Raw genomic sequence first — 22,578 nt, 5'->3', positions numbered from 1 at the left:
TCAGATTTATTTGAAACTTGAAAATATTATTTCTTTAGTAGCTACATTCTTTTATTATATTTATCTATATTTTGACTCTAAATTTTGAATTAAACTACAGTTACATATATGTAATACTTACTCGGATCAGATTCATATTAGAATTCGATAGATTAAAAGGTCAATTAACTTGATCGCAAACTCAACCTAGTTGTAGGATTGATAAAACTATTTTCTTATGGTTAAATAGTAATTGTATTAAACACATATCAGTATGGTAGCCAAATCCCTTAATTATTAACGCATTCAATTATTTACTCACCAACACAAAATGAAACGCTAAGCATCCATTCTTCCCATATCTTGTGTAGTTCATCCTCTTTGGCTCACTACCTTCTTCCATTATTCAAGCTCCGCTTTCCTAAAACCATTATTATGTTTCAGTTGTATTTCTTAAGTTACATGTGGTGTTTATATGTTTCTTTTGATAATGGAGGTGGAGCAATGCCCTTGTAAAGGATTTTTTTGGCCTTTTTAATTTTCTTTGGAGCAATGAGTTGTTAGGAAAATAAGAATTAGTGAGGATCGAACTCGCATCAGAATGCATATATATAATTGTTTTTCTTCATTGCAGTACAACGTCATCTGCAACTTTAGTTGATGATCTTAGTTTTGTAGTAAATGGAGTTTTTTGTAATGTGAACCAAATATTAATCCAATACCTTCCACTTTTAGGTGATCGATTGTCTAAGAAAAGTTAATATTTTTTAAAGTACAGATTATATATAGATTACGAAGATGATTACAACCGAAAGAAAAAATACCTTCATTTGAGTAAATTACATCTAGGCGATTGAGACTACATATTAGGCCATTTCCAACTGATCCGGCCAGAGGGCTGAAAATAGCCTGAAATGACACAAAAACTGTCTCCAACCAAGGGTCAGGCCAAAGTACTCGTGGGTTCCATCGGACCAAAAAAGGAGAAAAGGGCCAACCGTTGGCCCAACTCATCCAGCCAGCAGACCTGGAGCTGGCCAAAATTTTGAATCCAACGGTAGCTGACGTTAGTGTGATGCCAGCTAGCTGACGTCATGCTGATGTCAGTTATCGTTGAATTTGAATTTTTTATATTTTATTTTGGCCAAATTTAAAAAAAAAAATTTAAAATTTCCCTTTTTTCCTATAAATACCTAAGCCATTCTTACAGAATTTCTCACATAATTTTCACCATTCCATACCATCTCACTTCATTCTATTTCAATTCTTCACATTCTATTTTCTTACCTCTTCTAATAATCTTTCCTTCAAATTTTCAATAATTTTCAAATGGCCACATCTGCAAGGAAAAGTAGAGCTTGGACCCGAAAAGAAGATGAAGTTATTTGCAGGGCTTATAGATAAGTCTCGGAAGATAGTGTGAGGGCGACTTCTCAAACAAGTGAAGATGTTTGGACTCGTGTGTCCAAAAAATACTATGAGTTCTACGAAGACACCACTCCACCGAATTCCGGAAACCACAAGAGTTGTTCTTCAAGATGGAAGAAACATCTTCATCTAAGTTTGAATAAACGGCATCAAGCACTATTAACAGTTGCAAGTAGACTTGAAAACGGCGCCAATTACTACGAGGAAGTAAGTGTTTTCACAATTTATTTTAAATATTTAATTATATTACATTTAATTTCATAAATTAATTTCCTTCAATTTTTGTAATTATATTTTCTAGGTATGCCAAGTGGAGGAATTGTATATGGAAGGCACCTTGAAACCTTTTCAGCATCACGGTTGTTGGGAAATTTGTAAAGGGTGGTTGTTATTTGAATATTCACCTCAACATAGAGTAGGTCCTACGTTGGTGTTCGGAACTGCATCCTTAGCTATAGATGGGGATGAAGATGGATCTCCTACCATTCAAGAAACAAGGGTAGAAAATCTGACTTCGGGTGTAGGTTCCATACCTAGGGCTATGGGATGAAACAAAGCCTGAAAATTAAGGAAAAGGGCAAGGCAAAGGATGATATCGCCTTTCAATAGGAAATGGCAGCCTCTTTGCGATTCATGGTGAAGCAAAATGTCATTGCCATGGAAGAAATGAACCGTAGGCAAGAAGAACGGGCCAAACAAATACAAGAAGAGATTGACGATAGGAATATGCTAAGGAACACTTCGGATTACACTCCAATGAGTAAGACCTATTTTGATAGGAAAAAGAAGGAAATTATGGTTCGACGTCAGTTGTTTACCTCCAACTATACTCCTACAATGGTGGATGATGAAGATGATGATGATTATAGACTTTAAATTTAAGTTGTTGTAGTTTTTAAATTTAAATAATAAATTATGTTTGGCCCTATGACCCTTTGACTTTCTCGGTTGGAGATGATTTTTTTTCACAAGGCTATGTTTGGCTTATGGCCCTCTGGCCCCTCAGTTGGAGATGGTAAGGAATATGGCTCTGCACTGTTCATTAAAATATTAATTTGTTGGAGGGCTATAGGGCTAAAACGAGCCATCTGGCTTCCTTCGGTTGGAGATGGCCTTAGATCCTGGATTGTGCCCAACAATTCAACCTACTTCTTCTCCCGCTCAAAGCAATTGAAGAGTCAGACTAGTGATTTGAAAAAAAAAATTATTTTCTTAAGCATCTACGATTTATTAGGTCACTGCGTTACCTTTTTAACACTGTTTTTGGTGAGCAACTGTTTACCCTAGAAATTACAAAGCCTGTGTAATGTGCAAGCTAAATAACTATGAATTAACTACATCCTTCTTGTGAATACGGGCGTGCCAAATCGCAACCAAGTACAATTAGGCAACTAGAATACATGTGGTGGTGGTATCGAATATGTCATTCCCTTCTGCACTTGAATAACTATGAACAAGAAAGGAACTTGCCTTAGCCTTGGGTTCTAAAACTTGAAGACAAGGTTGCTTAATTCACTGCGAAGTTCAGGATCTCTTGAGAATATAGGTGCACTGGACTGGTATTAGGCTGTAAGGGTAAAGGTACTCAAAGGAGATGAGCATTTAGATAGTGAACGAGGTTTAACTGTTTGAATGCTGAACTGCAAAATGCACCTGAGAGTAATTAATCATAAAACACTTCACTTGGTTGGGATGAAGTGACCTCTTTGAGCGAAAGAAATAAGAATTCTTCGCCTACCGAGACTTGGATAGATAACCAACAAACCTAGAAACAATGTTGTTTACTTGTCCAAACTAAATGTGCTCATATGCTGCTTGATTCTACAGCGCCAGTGCTGTTTACTTATCCAAACTGAAGGTGTTGCCTATTGTCAACACATTGCTGGTTACTAATCCAAACTAAAGATGTGTTGATAGAAGGGTTATGATAGTTAGTGTTTTTCTTTGGGATGTATAAGGGTTTTGCAGAGAGAGTTTTCGCGTAGAGTGTTTGAGTTGTTTGTTGAGTTGAATGTGGCTTTCCACGTTGCATAACCTCTTCTATTATACAACATTTTCCTGAATATTCTCTCTTTTATCTCTTTAATCCCCTCGTTAGCCAAGACTCATCTCTATCCAATCTCGACATCTTTGATTCAAATCAGGCTAGTTCTTTTATGCGATTAATTCATCATTATCTAACCAATAATGAATTCTGATCCTTAGAATAATTCACATCTGAACATAGCTCATTCTAATAATCCTTTCACGGTCCCACTTCTATGAAAACTAGTTCGAATCAATTCTCTTCAGCTCACTGGTCTGAATGATCGTTACTAGATCGAGGATTATGGCTTTTCAATTCAGGTTAGCCCATTCTCAATGGCGGAGCTAGAAATTTACAATGACAGGGCCATACAATAGAAGCTTCAAAAAATTGGTCATGCTTTTACTTATATATTCCAATTTATAATTTCTTTTTTGCAAAAACTTCATTTCAAATCAACCAATCAATACAAAAACCTAAAAATCCTAATAAGTCCAAGATGAGAAAAATACTGATATGATTAATTTCGTGATACAACCAAGTGCGATAAAGGGTGCTTGACCAAGCTTGGACACATGATAAGCTTTGATTTAAGAGATATGAAGTTTAAGGGGAAGGCGCTTGCGTGTTTGATTCTTCAACTTGTTTGAGAATTAGCATGCTAACTTTTTCTTAAGAGAACGGAACACAAACAATGTTGGTTTGTGTCAATTTAATGAAATTTGATTAAATGTCTCCTTATTTTATTTGTCTAGCCAATATAGGGATCAAAAGAAATTTCAAAGGAGGGATTTTATATGTTATTGGGGTCAGTAGCAACCAAAGCCTCGATTTTGGCTCTGCCACTACCCATTCTTGACCCAAGTTGTTATTTCAGGTCCAAATAGCAACAAATAGACAAATGCAAATTATCTTTTATTTTCTTTGTTGCCTTCTTACTGTAAAATAATAAATACAAATTAATCAAAGATAAAAAATAACATATTTTGCTAACATTAGTTGTTCACACAAATACTTAACCTCGCTGATCGATATGATATAAAACTCACATGCTTGGCACATTTTTAAGAAGGGCTTTAATTATTGGTCAAAAGACGATGGGTAACTCTGAGTAGCTAGCTTCGGCTCTTGTTTTTTGGGGATGATGTGTTCACCAAGTGTGGCAGCGTCTATTGTAATCCCGTGCCTTTACTTTGTTGTTAGTTCCTTTGCTGCATTAGCCTTTGCGACTTTCTTTGTTCTTGGCTGGCCTCTATGCCTTGGTATTGTATCCTTGGTTCAAAAAAAAAAAAAAAAAAAAAACTCTTTCAATTAAAAGAACGCAAAATTATTATGTGAAAAATAGGTGCGTTGATTAAATTACCATAATAAAAAGTTAAATACAAAAAGTGGGTCAAAAGATAATGAGTAACTCCTTCCATTAATATTGTGCATATTTTTTTTTAACCAACGGTGTTATCTATACTGAGACAAAAGGAGTGAGTTTAGGATGTGTTTGTTTGACCGGATTAGGGGGGACTAGATTAGACTAGTCTCATGTTTGGTTTGCACAAGGATTAGGTTTAATGGGATTAGACCGGACACGCTCTGACTAAGTCCTTCATTAGAAAAGCTTAGCGAGACCCCCCAATCAGTAGGGGATTGCAAAAACCATTTGCGTCCTTTCCTCCTCGCGTCCTTGTCTAGCCGTCCTTCTTGTGCCTTTGTCCTAGTTTGCTCGACCAACCTCGCCGAACCACCCCACCAACGGCGACGATCGTCGATGAGATGTACAAATTCTCGGCTCTGCACTTCTTTGGGTTTAGTCTGAGCTACATAAAAGATGAGGACGACAATGATAAGCGCAAGGCTGAGTTTGAGCTCTCCACCGGCGGCGGCATGGTTATTCACGTCAATTGGAGGAGGGGATGGGGGTGGGTCATCAGAGAAGAGAGTTTTGGAGGAGGAGACGATGGTGGGGTCGAAGGAACATGGACAAATTTGGTTGACTAAGATCCGCAATTGAAAATGGAGGCTCGCGGCTGGAGGTTTGATTCGCAGATGGAGGCCTCAATGACGCAGATGGATGCCTGATTTGATTACCCTTCGTGGGAAATTTATTGCCAATACGTGGCTTTTGAGAAATTGAGGCTATAAATCTTTGGTTTTTACTAGAGAACATGAATTTTTGGGGTAGATTATGAGTTAATTTGCCAATTCTTCCTCTGGATAATATGCAGTTTAGAATTTGACTGCAGGTTAGTTGAAATTGAAGTTGGTTGAAATAGATTGAAAATTTGGTAGAATTTGGGAACTGGAAATTTTAGTTGAAATTGAAGTTGGTAGAATTTAGGAACTGGAAATTTTGGTTGAAATTTTGATGTTGGTTGAAATTGAAGTTGAAGCAAATAACATGGATATTTTTTTTATGTATCACCGGTTGATTTTTCCCTTTTTTTTTATAATTATTTTTCTTCTTAGTCCGACACTGCATCAAACACTTCATTAAATCAATCTAGCTTAGTCTAGTTTAAGTCAGTTAAGCTTAGTCTTTGAAGGTAGTCCAGTCCGAGATAATCTGGTGTAACAAACGCGCCTTTAGTTTCATAATAAACTAAAAAAAAATATGGTTCAAATTCTTATTTGCAATAATCAAACTTAAAAACTTTTATTTACAAGTAAAGATGTTAGACCGTAATACAACTTAACTATACCATACATAATTATTCTAAAAAAAAAACACGTGCATTAAATTAACATAAGAAAAGGTTCAATAAAAAAAGTGGGTCCAAAATATGAATTGGTGCGCAGTAGCAGTCCACCTTCCGACCTCCTTCGTCACATAAATTGCAGACGGACTTCTTTGTCCGAGTAAAATCCCAGAGAGGCAGAGCAACGATGGGAGGTGGTCAGAGGCGGACAACCCAGAGCCAAACGATGCTGTCTTCGTCCTCGTCGCTGTCCTCATGCTGGTCGCATTTCTGGTCGTCGGCTCTCAGAACCAAACCCTTGGTCTCTCCGTCGGAATCCGCCGTCCGCACCAACTCCGGCGATGGCCTTGTCCGTCGCCTCGGCATGTTTGACCTCATACTCCTCGGCGTCGGCGCTTCTATTGGAGCCGGGATATTCGTCGTCACCGGCACTGTCGCCAAAGACGCCGGTCCTGGTACGACACCCGCAACTCTTCAATTAATTTTTTATTTTCATAGTAGGCTAATTGAGCTGAGATTAAGCTGGAAAACTTTGTTAATTGCAGCATCATATATGCTAATGGAGTCTGGAAATGATATAAAACAGTAATTTAATCTTGTTAAAATCCCAATTTAACATCTTTGCTGCAATTAAGCTGAGAAATGCTGAGGAGACTCTTCATAGACCCTCTGCCGCCTCATGTTTTTGGCACAATGTTTTATAATGTTGCCGCGAGAATTGATGTAAACTGTGAGGTGGCAGAGAGTCAATCGAGAGTCCCATTTTGGGAGAGTCTCCTTAGCATTTCTCCTAGTAAAATCATAAATTCAATTTATGACAAATTTGGAATTGGGAATTTTTGACTACTGAACACTGTCCTAGACTTTCCTCTAATGGTACGGAGTGGTTTTCGAATTTTGATGTGCCAATTTTTGCTATGATGGGTTCTGTTTTTGTTAGACTATAAGAGATTTGTTATCATGATGTAGGGGTCACTATTAGTTTCATTCTTGCCGGAGCATCCTGCGTGTTAAATGCACTCTGTTACGCGGAGCTAGCATCTCGCTTCCCTGCCGTTGTTGGTGGAGCATACCTTTACACATACACGGCTTTCAATGAGCTCACTGCTTTTCTTGTTTTCGCACAACTTATGCTCGACTATCATATTGGTGCCGCTAGTATAGCCCGGAGCTTAGCAAGCTATATCATCACAATTCTGGAACTTTTCCCAGTTTTCAAGGACCACATTCCAGACTGGATTGGACACGGTGGCCAAAAGTTCCTTGGGGGAGCTATATCAATTAATGTATTAGCTCCAATTCTCCTTGCACTTCTTACGATAGTCCTGTGTCGTGGTGTGGGAGAATCGTCTGCCGTGAACTCATTTATGACTGCAATGAAGGTGCTCTTTCCATGCATTTTTATTTTTATTTTTTAGTATATGAATTCCGCCACTTAAAATATATGACTGAAGCAGGTGTATTTATAGAATATCGATTTTCCTGCAGATTATCATTGTTATTATTGTCATCTTCGCTGGTGCTTTTGAGGTTGATGTTTCAAATTGGACTCCATTTACCCCAAATGGTTTCAAACCAATCCTGACAGGAGCAACAGTTGTATTTTTTGCATATGTTGGATTTGATGCCGTTGCTAATTCAGCTGAAGAGTCAAAGAGACCGCAGGTATGCCCCAGTGGGACCGTGGGAGTGATTAAATTTTGGAGTTAACTACTTAATTATCAATTGACTATTCTGTTTATACATATTGAAAGGATCTTCCTTGCTATCTTATTCCTCTAAGAATATCTGATCATGTTTCTTTCAAAATTTATTTTTCAGCGAGACTTGCCAATAGGAATTATCGGCAGCCTTCTAATATGTGTTGCATTGTATATTGGTGTCTGTTTGGTGATCACTGGGATGGTACCATTTTATTTACTTGGGGAAGACGCTCCGTTGGCTAATGCTTTTACATCCAAGGGGTTGAAATTTGTTTCAATCTTAATCAGTGTAGGTGCTGTTGCTGGACTGACGACTACCCTTCTAGTTGGTTTGTATGTTCAGGTGAACCATTTTATCCCTATGAGTGACTTAGTTGGAGTGTCTTCTTATCATGTATTAACTTATGGGTTTTCTTGTGAACAGTCTCGATTGTATCTTGGGCTTGGAAGAGATGGTTTACTACCTTCATTATTTGCTAGAGTACACCCAAAACTCCGCACTCCCATTCATTCTCAGATCTGGGTTGGTATTGTTGCTGGCATTTTGGCAGGGTTGTTCAATGTGAAGATTCTTTCACACATTCTTTCAGTTGGGTCCTTGGTAAGTCATTGCCCAAATTTGTTTTTGGTGTAGAGAGGCTGTTCAATTCTTCTTTATGATATTGGTGGAGGTTGGGTCAAATATTTTGACATTACAATAAGATACATGCATTTCCAACGACATTATGTTAACTTCCGTTTCATTAAAGAGGAACTTTCAGTTGCACTGTGCATGGCATGATGTGATGGATAATAGTAAAACTGTAGGAATAGTTGCATGGATTTTGGGCCTTCTTCTAAGATTAGTATTATAGGGTATTTCTTTGTTTCTAATAATTTCGGTTGTATGCACCTAACCTTGTACTCTTGCTTGTTCAGACGGGCTACTCTGTTGTTGCTGCATGTGTTGTTTCTCTTCGTTTCAAAGATAAGGCAGCAAATGAAGTATCTTCTTCTGCCTGGCGAGAAGGTGTCATCTGCCTCTTCATAGTGGCATGCGGTGGTTTTGGTGCCGGACTCTGCTACAGATTTAGTGCTTCAATCGTTTTTCTGGTCCTAACTGTAGTTGTGGCAATACTTGCTCTTGCTGCCCTTTGCTTTCGACAAGTGAGTGAACAATATGTGCTTTGGGATGCATGCATATAATACTTACCTGCCTGCATGCATACATACATACATACATACATATATATTTATCTTTAAACCCCGGTTTTCATTTTTATTTTTCTCCTCAGGTTTATGCGGATCTCCCAGGGTTTTCTTGCCCTGGTGTTCCATATGTGCCAGCTGTGTGCATCTTCTTCAACATGTTTCTTTTTGCTCAGGTACACTTATAATATACTTTAAACAAACTGCTAACAAAAGGAATGAAATCAAAGAATTAAAATAAAAAAAGCAGACGAGTGAGAAAATTTATTCTATTGCAGATACACCATGAAGCATGGGTGAGATTTGTCATCCTCAGTATCATTGTAGTTGGTACTTATGCATTTTATGGGCAATATCATGCGGATCCAAATTCAGAGGAGACCATTATTTATCACAGAACATCAGCAGAGGAACGGTAAATTATCTTTTCAGTTAATAGCTTGTGCATTTTGGATTTGGTACTTGTTGCAGTGTTAGTTGTATGTACCTGTTCCATGGTAGGTTATAGTAAGATGTATCATTAATTCATAGCCCATTAAATCTTTCCAAATAACTTTGTTGGAAAGAGTATAGTGATAATATTCACTGAGAGATCGACATACATAAACACACATTATTGATTGCTAGCGTAGTAGTGCAAATCTGTTTGATCAATTCTATCTGTTATTTTCTTTTGGTGAATGAATTTGTTTGATGTCTTATTTCTCGAACAATTGATTCTATGTCTGTTATTTATTTTATTTTTTATTTTCGTTTGGTGAATGAGTTTGATTGTTGTCTTGGTTATTTATCGAATATATAGTAAGCGATAACAACCAACATTGATTTCTAGTGGTCTCTCCCCTAAAATCTTCTGTAACACCAAATTATGGTTCTCATGCCTGCTGGATAGATTTGAATCTCTGTTTCTGATAACTAGATGTAATGATAAGTATTCTGGATGGATTTGAACCTGTGTTTTTGATAGATTGATCGTGAAGCTTCATCACTAATGTTGCGAGTGCAAGGTATCTGGTATGTGAAGTATGCTTCCGAAAGCAATTGAAAGTCGTTTCTGAAATGCTCCTTGACCTGCCTTTCTTGCCTCCATGCCTTGATCTTGATTCTTGACCCACTTTTCTTTGTATGTTGGTTGGCTTGCGATAATCATCCTTGATCTCAGGTCTAAAACTGGTGTTGCAACAACGGAAGGGACTGCAACGTAAAGTCCAAAGCCTACCTGAGCCACACCGCACTTTTGAAAAGCTTTTAAGTTGGTCTTTCGACGGAGAGCCTTTGTTGCAACTTTACTCCTCGGGGTCGGGGATATCAAACCGTATGAAGTCTCGAGCGATTTCACGACGGTCGAAATTTAGGGAAATAGATTACGACCCCAGATCAACATAATACTACTTACTACAAAAAAGTTCTCACAGGTAGCAGCTTTGCACAATGTACTTGCATAATACTACTTACTACATAAAAAGTTCTCATTGGGAAATGCTAGAGCTATTCTTAAATTTATTTTCCAAACTACAGTAGCAAAACCCCGAACTGCATCGACCATATTCTGCCGGAAGAACGAAGCATCGGCGGTGGATTGCAATCGAGAACTCTTGCGACTGCAAATCCATTTTGAGGAGCGGAGATGTGTCCAGATAACGGGAAAAATGTTACCTCGCCTCGTAGTTTATTCGCATACAAAATCGGAGTAAAAAGCTAGGACTGTCCTTCGTTGACAGTTCTGAATGCTTAGCAGTTACACGTCAAAAACTTCAAACTGTTTTGAGCTGAAGAAGGTGGAGAAGGTCCGACCTGCAAAACCGATCGAACTGTATATGTGGAATTCGAACGCAAATATACTTAACATAGTTTCTGCAACAAAAACGATTTAAACTCCAACACGAATAGTACGAACTAATTCTAACGCCACGATCTTACTCCAACAGTATTCGAATGTCATGAATTGTGATAGTTTTACATTTCTAAACCAAGCTGCCTACAATGCAAACAATGGATCTTCCAATTTTTGAGTTCTGAGATGTCGAACAACGATCAGAATTCACAGGGTTGTATGGCAGTAGAAGGAGAGTTGGCTCTAGGGTTCAGATTTTGCAGTATTCATGGCCAAATGTAAATAAGATATGAATCCAAGGAGTTTCTATGAACCCTATTAACCGACCGGTGGTCCGAGTTCTGGTGGAATGATTATTCTTTTCCTCCGGGTTTCATGTCGTGAATCCCTTCTTCAAATCCTGAAGGACTTCTTAGTTTAGCAAATTCAACTACTAGTTACCTTTCCGCCTCCCTCTTCTCCGTTTCCTTCTTGGGGCGGAGAAGAGGGGCCAGGGCAAAGGAAAAAGTACGCAAGATATTACGAACTTGAGAATTGGTTTCGCTTTTAACCTGGAACCAATGCATTTGTGCCCATGCGGATTCTGGCAGGAGAACCCTGCGTGTAGCTGCTGTCAATCAGCCGGCCTGACTCGTTGTAGCCAACGTAGTGGAACATCACCTACAAAGTATCTTGAATCAGTGCAAGTCATGGTTGGAAGAAGAGTTTTACAAATACTATTATTCAGAAAGAAAAATCATAGCTTTAAAGAACATGAGGAAAACCTGCTGGCCAGCCTCTGGGCAATCACCTTCACCAGCTACAAAATCCCGAAGCATAAGCCCCGAGTCACATGTTATGTAGTTCGGTGGCGTTACTACCTGAACCCGAAAACCTGATCCACATGTTCAAATATACACATCGATTCTGCAGATGACTCGGTAACACAGTTATTCAGCAGATTAATTAGAGGAAGCGATCTCTCGAGAGTTTGTATTAGCAAAGGCAACAGTGATACAAACCTTCTCGTATGAAACTTGGAAAGTCTTCGGGTGCATTGTTTTCTTTCTGTATCCGCTTGTTTTGTTCATTGAAGAAGGTGGAAACAAGCTAGTTGTGTTCGAAAAAAATAGGAGAAGCCTCCGGTTCAAATTCTCTTCGTAATGTGATGAGCCTCGACTCTTTTCCTCAGACCTGCAAATCGAAGATTTACATTGCAGGAATTTTTGTTATTCATCAACAGAATAAGGTACGCGAAAACTAGAAAAAGTTGGTTAATCAATTAATCAAAATCGACTTGAAAAGCATCGTATAATTTGGTTATTCTCATTAAAATGAATCTGTAGTAGGGGAGCTGGATGAACAATGTTTGTCAGCAACTAGAAATTGGCAAGAAATATACCTAAGACATTTTACGCTCACGGTTTAGCTGCTGACAGAAAAGAAAACTTTACAAAGTCTAAGCACTATGCGAAAATAGTAAGAAGCACCAACGTTGAAGGATCGGTCGAGGTAGGCATAGAAGCAGGGAAATGTTTAAGTTGAAACTCTCTTAACCGTAGCCATGATTCTAGACACACCCAGAACCGTTTATTTTCCAAATCTCCATTTGGCTCGAGGGGTGATGAGTTCAAAACCTCTCACCCCCACTGGCGGAGTCACGTGTACCCTGGGCTATAGCTCAAGTAGCTTTCGGTGGAAAATAGTAGTTTATATGTAATTTTTATTGATTTTTGAATGTAGTCCACCTTGTATTTAGTTATTGATCTGAATTCTTTCAGTTTAAATACATAAAATTATATAATATAGTTTACAAATCATCTCTTTTTTTTTTACGTCTTTTTTCTCATCGCTTCTTAGACATGTACAAGTTTGGATTTGTTTGAATTTTAACACGTATTTGTGGCTAGATACGAGGAGAGTTTCAACTCGATATACATTGTTGATTCATTTTCTGAAATCTTTAGAATTTTGCATGCTATCAATAAGTATAGCATGTGCAACTGAAAAGTCACGAGACTCGCTGAAAATTACAAACCGACCACAACCCGACCAACACACAGCAAAAAAGAAACCGTTATTTGGTGACGTTATCTGTTCAGTTTGCTGGCAAGAACCAAATAAATAGTATCATTTAACTCCCCAATCGTTTTTGTAATATCATTTCCTCCACTCGAGGTTCTTCATTATTTGCCTGGAGGGGTCCAAGCTGACACAGATGACAGACCCATCTTACTGCTTTTGGGGTCCAATTCAATCCAAATGTGTCTTCGGATTCAGCCCAACCAAAAACGCATTTCAAGTTCATTACACGGATTTAGTTATCGGAAATCTTCAATTTGTTCAATACACATAAGATACTAAACAATCTTCAATTTGATTGGTCTTTCACATATCATGATTATATAAACAGTGATTTAGAAATAAACAGTTTTGATTATGACATGCAGGCTGTAAAAATTCCTTGAGCACAACTGGAGGTGCACTTAGGCATCGTTCATTGGACTCTAGTTTAAAGTACAAGAAACTTGTAGCTCAAATGGATACGAGCATTTATCTGTGCACCCGAAATGTTGTATTCCAATCAATCCATAGGCAATCATGATTCTACCAACGAATAAATATCAACCTTATTTATTTTGTATAATTCATAATTGGACGCCACACGAAAATTGAAAAATGAAGCCAATTGTAACCGTGGCTTCGGCTGTCGGCAGTCAAAACATGTTTTTGTGATCTCCCTAGCATTGCTCTTTCCAAAATATAACCCCAACCGTAGTAAATTTGTATGATTGAAAATGCCTTCTAAACATTTACCTGGTACAACAGACACCAAATGTTTTATTAAATGTATAAAATAAATAAATAGAAAATATACTTTGAGCATCATAATTCATAATTATATGATCATCGCCCAAAGGAATTAGCAGATATGTGTTGCCCTCTTGATCTGTCCATTGATGCCACTTTTTGACGCCTAATCTGCTCTCTAAATTTCGCTATGAACTCGCCCGCCTTCTTATCAACCTCTGAGTCTGCTCCTCCAACATTCAGAGAGTTGCTACTTGTAGCCGCAGCAGCAGTGGCAAGAGCATCATCTTCACGTTCATCATCCGAGCTCAATTGAAAGTTTTCTGCCTCACTTTCCAACTCTTCTTCTTCAAACTCCGCAGCTGCATTGCCATGAACTTCTCGCATCTCCTTCTCACGTTTCGGAAATTCTAGCTTTGGCATGTGAAAAGGATTGCCAAGATCATGCTTACTCTTTCCATTTCCAACATTTTTCGTGTTGGTTACTCCATTTTGCATCATATCTTTTCTCATAGATATAAACTCACCAATGTCACACATCTTCTCAACTTTTTCATGAGTGGCAAATCTACTACCTCTGATCGTTCTAACCGATTTTCCCCTTGATGCAGATTTAGTGAGGCTTGCAGGTTTAGTATTCAATCCCAAAAAACCTTGCCCCAACTCTTTGCTTCCCAATTGCTCCTCCTCACTTCCGCTTCCGTTTCCACTTTCACTTCTGCTTCTGCTTCCGCTCCCACTCAAATCCTTCAAGTAATTTTCGGAGCTTCTCCTCAAGTCCTCCTCATGGAAAGAACCAATGCTGTAGCCCCGCGAATGCAACGCACTCACTGAAGGAGAAGACGACCCTTGAGAATGAGTACTCTTTCTTTTCTTCACATTCTCCACCTTCGAGTTAAGCACCTCCGAAGACATGGAGTGGGTGAACGAGTCTTCTTTTGGGGAAGAAGACAGAGAACTAGTTTGAGAAGAAGACTCAGAAGTAAAGGACAAAGTGGACTGGAAAGACCGAGTTTTCATTGATTCAAACTGAGTTTCATCAACTGAGAGTGGCCTCAAACGCGAAGGACGAGCATTACTACCTACTCTTTTCCCCCTTTCCATCCTTGCAGAATGCGAACGCCAATGAACCGGGGAAGGTGATGTGAACTTCTGTTTTAAATTTATAGCACCCAAATCACCAAAATCCCCATTACTAACCCTATCAGAGCTATTAAAAGAGCCCTTAGAACCTAAACTGAACTCACTCCTAGCAACAAACTCAAAACTATCCTGGTTTTGCACCCTTGGTTTCAAACTCCGAACCGGCAATCCTAACGGCTGATTATCAACCATTGATCTGGGTTTTCCCCATTCATCAAGACCATAATTTGGTTGAGCCACAAACACCATTGATTCACCCTGAAAATACTGAGAATTCCAAGGTTGAGTAACATTTTTCTCTTTATACGCACATGAATTTTCACACCCACTTTCACAAATCCCCAAACTGGGTTTGCATTGGGCATAAAAAACATTGCTTTCATGACAAGATTGAGCCACAGCAGCAACAGGGTTACCCACAAAATACCCAGAATTCCAACTCTCACCTTCACTTTTCTCACCATACCCACATGGGTGTTCATACCCGCTGTCGAAATTCGACGAAACGGGAAATATTGTAGGCATATAAGACTCAGAAGTACCTACATTTGAGCTATTCTCAAACCCCATTTCAGCACTATTTCTTCTGCTGAACAAGCCGTAGGACACGGCAATGCCGACGAAGATAACGTGAATGAGTTCCCAGAATTTGGTGAGGATCGTGTGGTTGATAAATTCGGGAGCTTGTGAGGGGAAAAGTGGAAGAACAACAATGAAAATGGCAAAGATTAGAGCTTTAAGGAGAAAGTGCATGGTGTAGGACTTACCGTCTTGAATCGGGTTTTGGTGAGCTTCTGGGTTTGGATCGGAGAATGGGAAGTGGGGTTTTCTGCAGGGGATGGAGTCCGCCATTGATGAGCAGTTGAGCTTCTGCGGAGGTTTTGGATTTTGTGTGAAGCAAACGAAGACTTTGAAAGCAAGGAAGAAGAAAGAGTGGAAAAGAGTGGGGGGAGAGGGGAAAGGAATTTAAGAAGTGGAGTGTCGATGATTATGACCGTTTGGTTAGAATGACGATATTGACCTTGTGTTTTGTTTTGATTTACGGGATTTTGTGGAGTGGTGATCTTATCTGTAGGGGCTTGGAGGTCATTTGATTAAAGAACAAAACGAAAGCAATTTGGTGGAACAATGTAAACGACACCGTCTTGATTGAAACAAAAGCAATTTGGTGCAACACAAAGCTCATTGAGCACCTAAGCAAATAGCAATGCAAACTACATGAGTAATGGGCATACAAATTTGATCATACACATCTAGGAAGAGTTTTTCTCTTATGCTTTTTAAGCTTTATTTTTTATTTTTTATTTTTTTTTCCTTCATGTACGGGACAATGAAAGATAAGTGATTTTTCACATTCTGTTTTTCTTCCAATGCTCATTTCGTTATATCGAGTCGTACGATTGAATAAATTTAAAAAGAATCAATAGACAGAAACAAATCACTACCTAATGAAATTGGAATTTTTGCATGTATATGCGAACCAAAATCATTTAACATTAAATTGAATTGTTATTTAGTTTCATTGGTTGCTTTTTGTTTTTTTTAGACGTGAAAGGAACAACATTGATCAAAGCATATGTGTTTTACTGACTATTTAAGGGATATTTTTAATGTATAAAAATGTTCCTATTGATAAAGTTTTTTTTTTTTTTTTTTTTTTTTACAAAAGAAAAAATAAAATATTTTTTTTTATGGATATTTTTATTTGTATATTTATATAATATTTTTAGAATTTGTTCTAATACTTAAATTTCATATAGGATTTGTGCTATTGATAAGGTTTTTTTTTTTTTTTTTTTTTTTTTGAAAAAAAAAAGGTATTATTTTATTTTAATATCTTTTGATTTCAAATTATAAGAGTAAAAGATGCATAAAATTAGGAAATTTATTTTGTAAATAAGGGTAAAATATATAAAAAAAAAGAAATGAAAATTTAAATTTAATTGTAATTTTAAATTCTTCGAGTTGGTGACATGGATAAGTAGGTATTTTTTCTTCAACATTTTGTATAGCTGATTGAGTCTAAATTAATACACCCCTCTAAAAAAGACCATGCTACTTAAGCCAAATTCACTTCAAGTTACTAAGTGCATTTTTAGGAAATGCTGTAAAATAACCAAAATTCTATTTTAAATAGTCAAATTTAAATAATAAAAAACACATCTCCAACAAACTCTACAAAAAGGTCACTATTATAGCAAAATGATCAGTCACTCCTTAAATTTACAGAGCAACTGTTCATAAGCTAAATATTAAAAAATAAAATAAAACTCAAGAGTGAAATCTTGAGCAAGAAGAAAATGAAGATAGATGAGACTCTTTTAGAAAATGAGTTGGTTGGATTTGAATTGTTAATAATAAAATATTTAAAGTTTGACAAGATAAATGCATTGTTGAAGATAAAAAATTTAAACTGAGTAACAAAATAGTTTTTCACACTATTTATTTACTAATTTAACAAAAATTTAGACAATCAAACAGCCTGAATTCAAGGCTATCTTTCGACCGACCTAGGATCCAGCCCAATATACAGTTTGGTCCACCTGCCGTGTCACTTTCTCGGGAACATGTTTCCTCAAGTCTTTTCCAATTGCCAGGTGAGAAAATCAGAGGGAGGGAGGGAGGGAGGGAGAGAGAGTGAGAGAACAGAATCGAACAAAAATCTCGAAAGATCGAGAGCTTACTCAAACAGTATCACTCCAAATCATTTTCCCCTTTCTACATACAATTTTCTGTAAAACCCCTTAATGATTTGATAATTCCCCCAAAAATGTTTAATCCGTTTTTCATCTAGGTACAAGGCAGTCGAAGCTCTAAAAACTACTCATGAAGGCTCGCGTCTCAGCACCAAAGACAAGCGCTGCAAGGTTTGTCTTTTCTCTTTTGCTAATCTTCTGTTTGTTTGCCGAGAAAATCAGTCGATGGAATAGAAAATTGAATTGCAAGTTTATAACTTTATTCTTCTTTTCTTATCGTTTTTCCAGTTTTTAATTATAATTCAATTGGTCTGTTTGGTGTGGAATGAAAGAAAGTGATGAGATTGATTTTTTTGAGTTTTGCAGTCTGCAAATTGGATAATGGTGCATAGAGCTATCATGGCTATAAAAGATGTGGATGCAATGTTTTCTTCTTTGGATCCCGAGTACTATGACATTCTCATGAAGTAAGTAGTTATACTTTATGAATGCTATCTGATTTTGGTTTGGAGTATTTTACGTAATCTATTGAATTGAAATTTGAAATTTATGTAGATAATGAACTGTGTTTTGCTAGAAGGTTTTGTGCATCTTTGTTTTGTGTATATGACATGGATCTCGTTAACGGTTGGTAGTAGCTGCATGATTCAATGCGCTTAAAACTATTGGAAGTTCTTTAACCAAATATAGAGTACACATGAGTATACTAGAGGGTTTTCAGTTAAACCGGTCGAGAATTTTCCCAAACGGAGAACAAAAGTAAGTATCTTGAGTTATAGAAATGAACTTGAATTTGACTGGTTACGTAGTTCTGGTTCTTTCTTTGCGTGCATTCTGTATCTTTATCATTTTAGATGGTGTGGATTATATAGAAATGAACTTGAATTTGATCAGCAGTCTTTGTTTTCAATGGACTATGATAACTCATACGATCACCTAAACAAGAACAATAAATAAACAACAAAAATCCCAAACAAAAAGTAAACAAAGGAAAAAGAACATAAAGAATTATAGTGGTTTAGCGAATCGTGCCTAACTCCACTTTCAGTGTCACCCAAGATATCTCACTAGTATGAAAAGCCCCTTTAATTAAAAGAACCACCACACACCACCCCACCGCCCACCCCCCCCAACAACAAACGCTTTTGCAACCCCTAGTTTTTGGTATCTCACACCCCTCACAATCTCTCAAAATGGCTTTAGTTACAAGAAAGGAATCCCAATAAAACCCACAACCTACTCTAAATAGGCTTTGAAAACGCGGAACAAAAAACAAAAAAGAGCCAAACCGATTGATCGGTTAGGCATGCCAATTGATCGACCAGAACAACAATTCCTGTTGTTGTACTCTGCTGCTACGCATTGCTTGTTTCTACTCCTACCTATCGCTCGCTTGATTGATCGCCTGTTCCAAAAATTTGTTCTTCACACTTTAGATAATGAGGCAACTCAGAACATGAGCTTATCTAATTATTTAAATCATTTTCAAAGAGGAGTATTTCTAGATTGGTGAGAGAGAGAGAGAGAGAGAGAGAGAGAGAGAGAGTATTTATGAGACAAGCTTTAACGAACAAGTCGAGCTATCTCATGAAAGAAATGAGCTGTTCACTAGCTTTATGAGCTGAAAATACCAAAAATCCATATTGACTCATTTTTTTTTTCTAACGAGTCTAGCATTTTTTTTAGCTCAACTCATTTCACTAAAAAGCTGAGCTTAATTCAAATTATTTCGAGCATGTCTACAACCCCTATATGTGGTGCTCACTTTATGAAAACTATGATGTTTTGTGTTGAATGCAAGAAAGACTAATATGAAACAAGCGTGCTAGGTCCATTGTATTTCAAATCCACAAATAAAAGACATCTAGCCATAGTTGAGAGATTGGAGGGAAACTGTTATAAAATTGGCTTAGGATGCATCCGACAATCTGTCACCCCTATTTTAGGCAAGTCTTTATCATTTCTTTAATAGGTATAAAGTTCGAGCTAGCCCCACAATGAGCCAGACGTCATAATTTAGTATTGAATTAGTCAGTCGAACCTAAAATCTATCATTTACAAATAAAGAGAAATGTCACCAGATTGTGTAGTAAATAAGTCGCTCTAGTGGAATGTGCAACAAAGTACTAATCAAATGAGACAGACTTGGCTCAATTTAATATCGGCCAAACTGGCTCATGAAGCTTATTTAAGGGCCCAATGTTTTTTGGTCTAGGAAGGGGAAAATAATCGACAGATTTTGGGACTTGTTTTAGAAGATGGGTTTGGGTTTAAGAAACGGATAATTCCAGCCTGGTAAATTGCATGTCAGTGCTTAAACCCCCAAAACCCATACCCTGCAGCTTCTTCTGAGACTCCTCTGCCTCTCTCAACTCTCGTCGTCTTTTTTCTCCTTGCAGCTTCAAAAGGTTTGGGATTCATAAATTGGTTTGGATATTTGAAATGAAGTTGTATCAAAGCTTAAATCCTTGTGGAATTAAATTCTATAATATTTGGGTGTTTGAATTTGTAGGGGCTCATACGTCACAATGGAGATGGAAGGCTCTTGACAGCGACAGTGAGTTCGAGGACAATGGCGATTTCAACAGCAATGAGTTGAATGTTAGTTTGATTTGTAAATTCTTTTATTGGGCTTCGGTAATTATTCAGTTTGTTGTGGTGATTTTGTTGTTAATTGATGGTTTGTGATGTAGATGGAGCTGGAAGAGGATGACTTTGATGATGAGCATGACGGCGAGGAGGAGGAAGAAGAATCAGAAAATGAGGAAGAAGATGGAGAAGAAGTTGGGGAAGAGGAAAATGGTGATGGGCAAAATGATAATAAAGATGCCGAGATGGAAGAACTCGAGAAAGAATACATGAATCTTCATCAGCAGGAGCAGTAAGAGACTTCTGTTCACAATCCTTTTATTTTTAATTATAAACTTGTGATGCTTCATTAGAATGAAGACATAGAGCTAAATAATATGCATAGCAGTCGGAGGTTGGTGACGAAATTTGATATTAGGTTACACATGTCATTGAATAATGTAAATAGTACACGAGTTATAGGAATTGAATACACAAAATGGAGTTATCTAGGCTTACATATATAATTTTCATCTTAGCTTAAGGCTAATTTTCAGTGTCTATTTAATGCAGTTACTATCAAAGCACAAAATGGAGTTATATGGGCTTACATATGAAGTTAATTTTGTTTTTTAAAGAAAGATCTTCTTAAGGGTCAAGCAGTGAAGAACCAAAAGGTACGTTGTTCAAAATAGTAACTCTTGTAATATCCATGAAATAGGTTTTGTTTTTCAATATCAAATTATTGCTCCTTGTTTAAAGCTTCTTTTCATGCCAATCCTTAAAGTTGAAAAAAAAATATTTATGTAGTGAATTATTGTCTGATCAATGTTTATTCTTACCCATTTTCCATGCCTTTTGTTTTCATTTTTCTGAAGGCTCTGTGGGACAAAACTCTTGAGTTTAGATTCTTGCTTCAGAAAGCATTCTCAAGTTCACATGGAATCATGGATTACCACAGGTCACTTTTGCATTTCCCCTTTTTTTTTAGATTTTTGACATGTTAAGATTTACGTTCTTACCTGAGAGGTGGTCTGCATGAGCCAATTAGGTCTTTATTTTGTGATTCACATGAGGCTGTCAATGCAACGTATTCTGACCTAGTTAGTGTGTGCAAACTACAGGCTTTACTTGAGAAGAACCCGTCCTTTGTTCAAGCAATGGATAGTGTGTGCAAACTACATTTATCAAACCATTATAGTTATTTTGTAATACAATTTGGCTTTCCATTGTTGTGCGTAATCTATCATTTTCCGCACGATAAGAATTGTCGATATGTGAAAGATTTGTAGATATGCTTTGTGTATTACATTTTGTGTTTGAAGTTTTTAATAACCGTTTAAATTCTCATAAAGTGTGTTTAGCTTATAACTGTACTATTAGCTGAGATAGAGTTTAATTTTATCAAATCAAACTTTAAGGAAATGCTTCAAGTTTCCTCGATTTCATATGATTGTGAGGGTTCCCCAAATTTCAAAAGTTCCACTACAACAGTTACTATAATTAGTCAGATTAAGTTGGTACTAAGTTATCATTAAGAGTGTAAGAGTGTTAATCAAGAAGAATGGATTGAGCTCAGCCTTGCCTAAGCTTATCCCAAAACACAAAGCATCGAGGTTGAGCTTGGACCGACTCAATTGTTAAAGTAAATCTTCTCACATCAGCTTTGGGTCTGCTGAATTGTAGTGAAGTATGTGCTTAGTTCTCATTGAGGTCACGCCAGTCCCAACTTTAAGTAACTAAGTCTGAGCCATGACATCATTCAAACAATCTGCATCTTCAGCTATGGAAGTCAGTGACATTGTATTGTCTCTGCTTATAGTAGGCTTGGAACCTAATCAATCCCGAACTTCTATTCTTCAAGTTTTTATGTTTTTGTAACATTAAAAATGGAACAAGCCAGCAGTGATCCTCAACTTCTATTGTTTATTGATTCTGATTTTTCACTATTTGATTATCCGCTGAGACATCATTTTATTCCTTGAAAAGGTTGCATGCTAAGAAGAAGAAAATTGTTTCTAATAGTTGCAAGATACGGTATCAATAGATTCTTCGGTTCCCTATGTGAAACTGCTGTGAGTTTGTTTTGGAATATCTTGGAGCATATGTTGAGCAAACTAGGCTAGATTGTTTAAGGCTTATTGCATTATGCTTTTGCAGGTATAATGTTTATGAGAAGATAGTAAATTTCATGGCTCCAGAGACCATGGTCATTTCTCCTATGCTTTCTGACCTCAATAATTTGTTCGAGTTGAAGAAGCAGAAACCAGCTTCCGTAGTGTAGTAGCGATGCAAGGCTGAATCAGCTGTATAGTCCTTGAATCTCAGGCTAAGAAATTGTCTGCTGTTAATTTATTTGATATATTATTCAATATAATATCTGTTGCACTGATATTTATGTAATTTACACAATTTTTCAATGGGAGCCGAGTCTTTAAGATGTATGATTTTGTTGTAAATGACAATTAATATCTGTAAATTTGACATTTACAGAAATATTTTCCCCCAATTCGATGAATTGATTCTTGCCTGG

General features: G+C 37.2%; 4 protein-coding genes and 1 long non-coding RNA gene across 8 annotated transcripts; 3 read left to right on the top strand and 2 right to left on the bottom strand.

Moving 5' to 3' along the window:
- Positions 1-6,172: 6,172 nt before the first annotated feature.
- Positions 6,173-10,944, top strand: CAT9 (cationic amino acid transporter 9). 4 transcript variants are annotated; one of them, XR_015964873.1, is made up of 11 exons: positions 6,173-6,578; positions 7,093-7,505; positions 7,612-7,788; positions 7,945-8,169; positions 8,251-8,427; positions 8,745-8,972; positions 9,101-9,190; positions 9,293-9,429; positions 9,982-10,028; positions 10,177-10,429; positions 10,533-10,944. XR_015964873.1 is itself a non-coding variant. In XM_068474118.2 (10 exons), exons 1-9 carry the CDS (start codon positions 6,311-6,313, stop codon positions 10,004-10,006), a joined length of 1,740 nt encoding a protein of 579 aa, XP_068330219.2. In that variant the 5' UTR covers positions 6,173-6,310; the 3' UTR covers positions 10,007-10,028; positions 10,177-10,499. The 4 variants fall into 4 exon arrangements, 2 of the variants coding, with proteins under 2 accessions (XP_068330219.2, XP_068330218.2); XR_015964872.1 differs by lacking the exon at positions 9,982-10,028; XM_068474118.2 differs by lacking the exon at positions 10,533-10,944 and having other exon boundaries at positions 10,177-10,499.
- On the bottom strand, positions 10,684-13,135 carry LOC137734225 (peptidyl-prolyl cis-trans isomerase FKBP20-2, chloroplastic). Its single transcript, XM_088697359.1, is given in 7 exon segments — positions 10,684-10,808; positions 11,172-11,210; positions 11,213-11,248; positions 11,400-11,508; positions 11,613-11,722; positions 11,850-11,937; positions 13,055-13,135. Coding segments are annotated over 7 exon segments (588 nt in total).
- A 297-nt stretch (positions 13,136-13,432) lies between these two features.
- LOC148695667 (uncharacterized) lies at positions 13,433-15,720 on the bottom strand. The gene has a single exon (XM_088697936.1). It carries the CDS (start codon positions 15,631-15,633, stop codon positions 13,735-13,737), a length of 1,899 nt encoding a protein of 632 aa, XP_088554062.1. The 5' UTR covers positions 15,634-15,720; the 3' UTR covers positions 13,433-13,734.
- A 1,669-nt stretch (positions 15,721-17,389) lies between these two features.
- On the top strand, positions 17,390-19,686 carry LOC148695666 (uncharacterized). Its single transcript, XR_015964863.1, has 3 exons — positions 17,390-17,648; positions 17,844-17,981; positions 18,188-19,686. It is a non-coding gene; the product is annotated as an uncharacterized LOC148695666 (long non-coding RNA).
- Positions 19,687-19,735: 49 nt separating this feature from the next.
- Positions 19,736-22,489, top strand: LOC137735369 (uncharacterized). Its single transcript, XM_088697358.1, has 7 exons — positions 19,736-19,739; positions 19,820-19,885; positions 19,990-20,078; positions 20,171-20,358; positions 20,619-20,722; positions 20,924-21,006; positions 22,206-22,489. Exons 1-5 carry the CDS (start codon positions 19,736-19,738, stop codon positions 20,695-20,697), a joined length of 426 nt encoding a protein of 141 aa, XP_088553484.1. The 3' UTR covers positions 20,698-20,722; positions 20,924-21,006; positions 22,206-22,489.
- Positions 22,490-22,578: the final 89 nt, after the last annotated feature.

Source organism: Pyrus communis, chromosome 7 (genome assembly GCF_041283825.1).
Source record: "Pyrus communis isolate YQ-2024b chromosome 7, ASM4128382v1, whole genome shotgun sequence".
Taxonomy (NCBI): Eukaryota; Viridiplantae; Streptophyta; class Magnoliopsida; order Rosales; family Rosaceae; genus Pyrus; species Pyrus communis.
The sequence above is the reverse complement of the archived record's forward strand: the minus strand, read 5'-3'. Positions and strand labels throughout refer to the sequence as shown.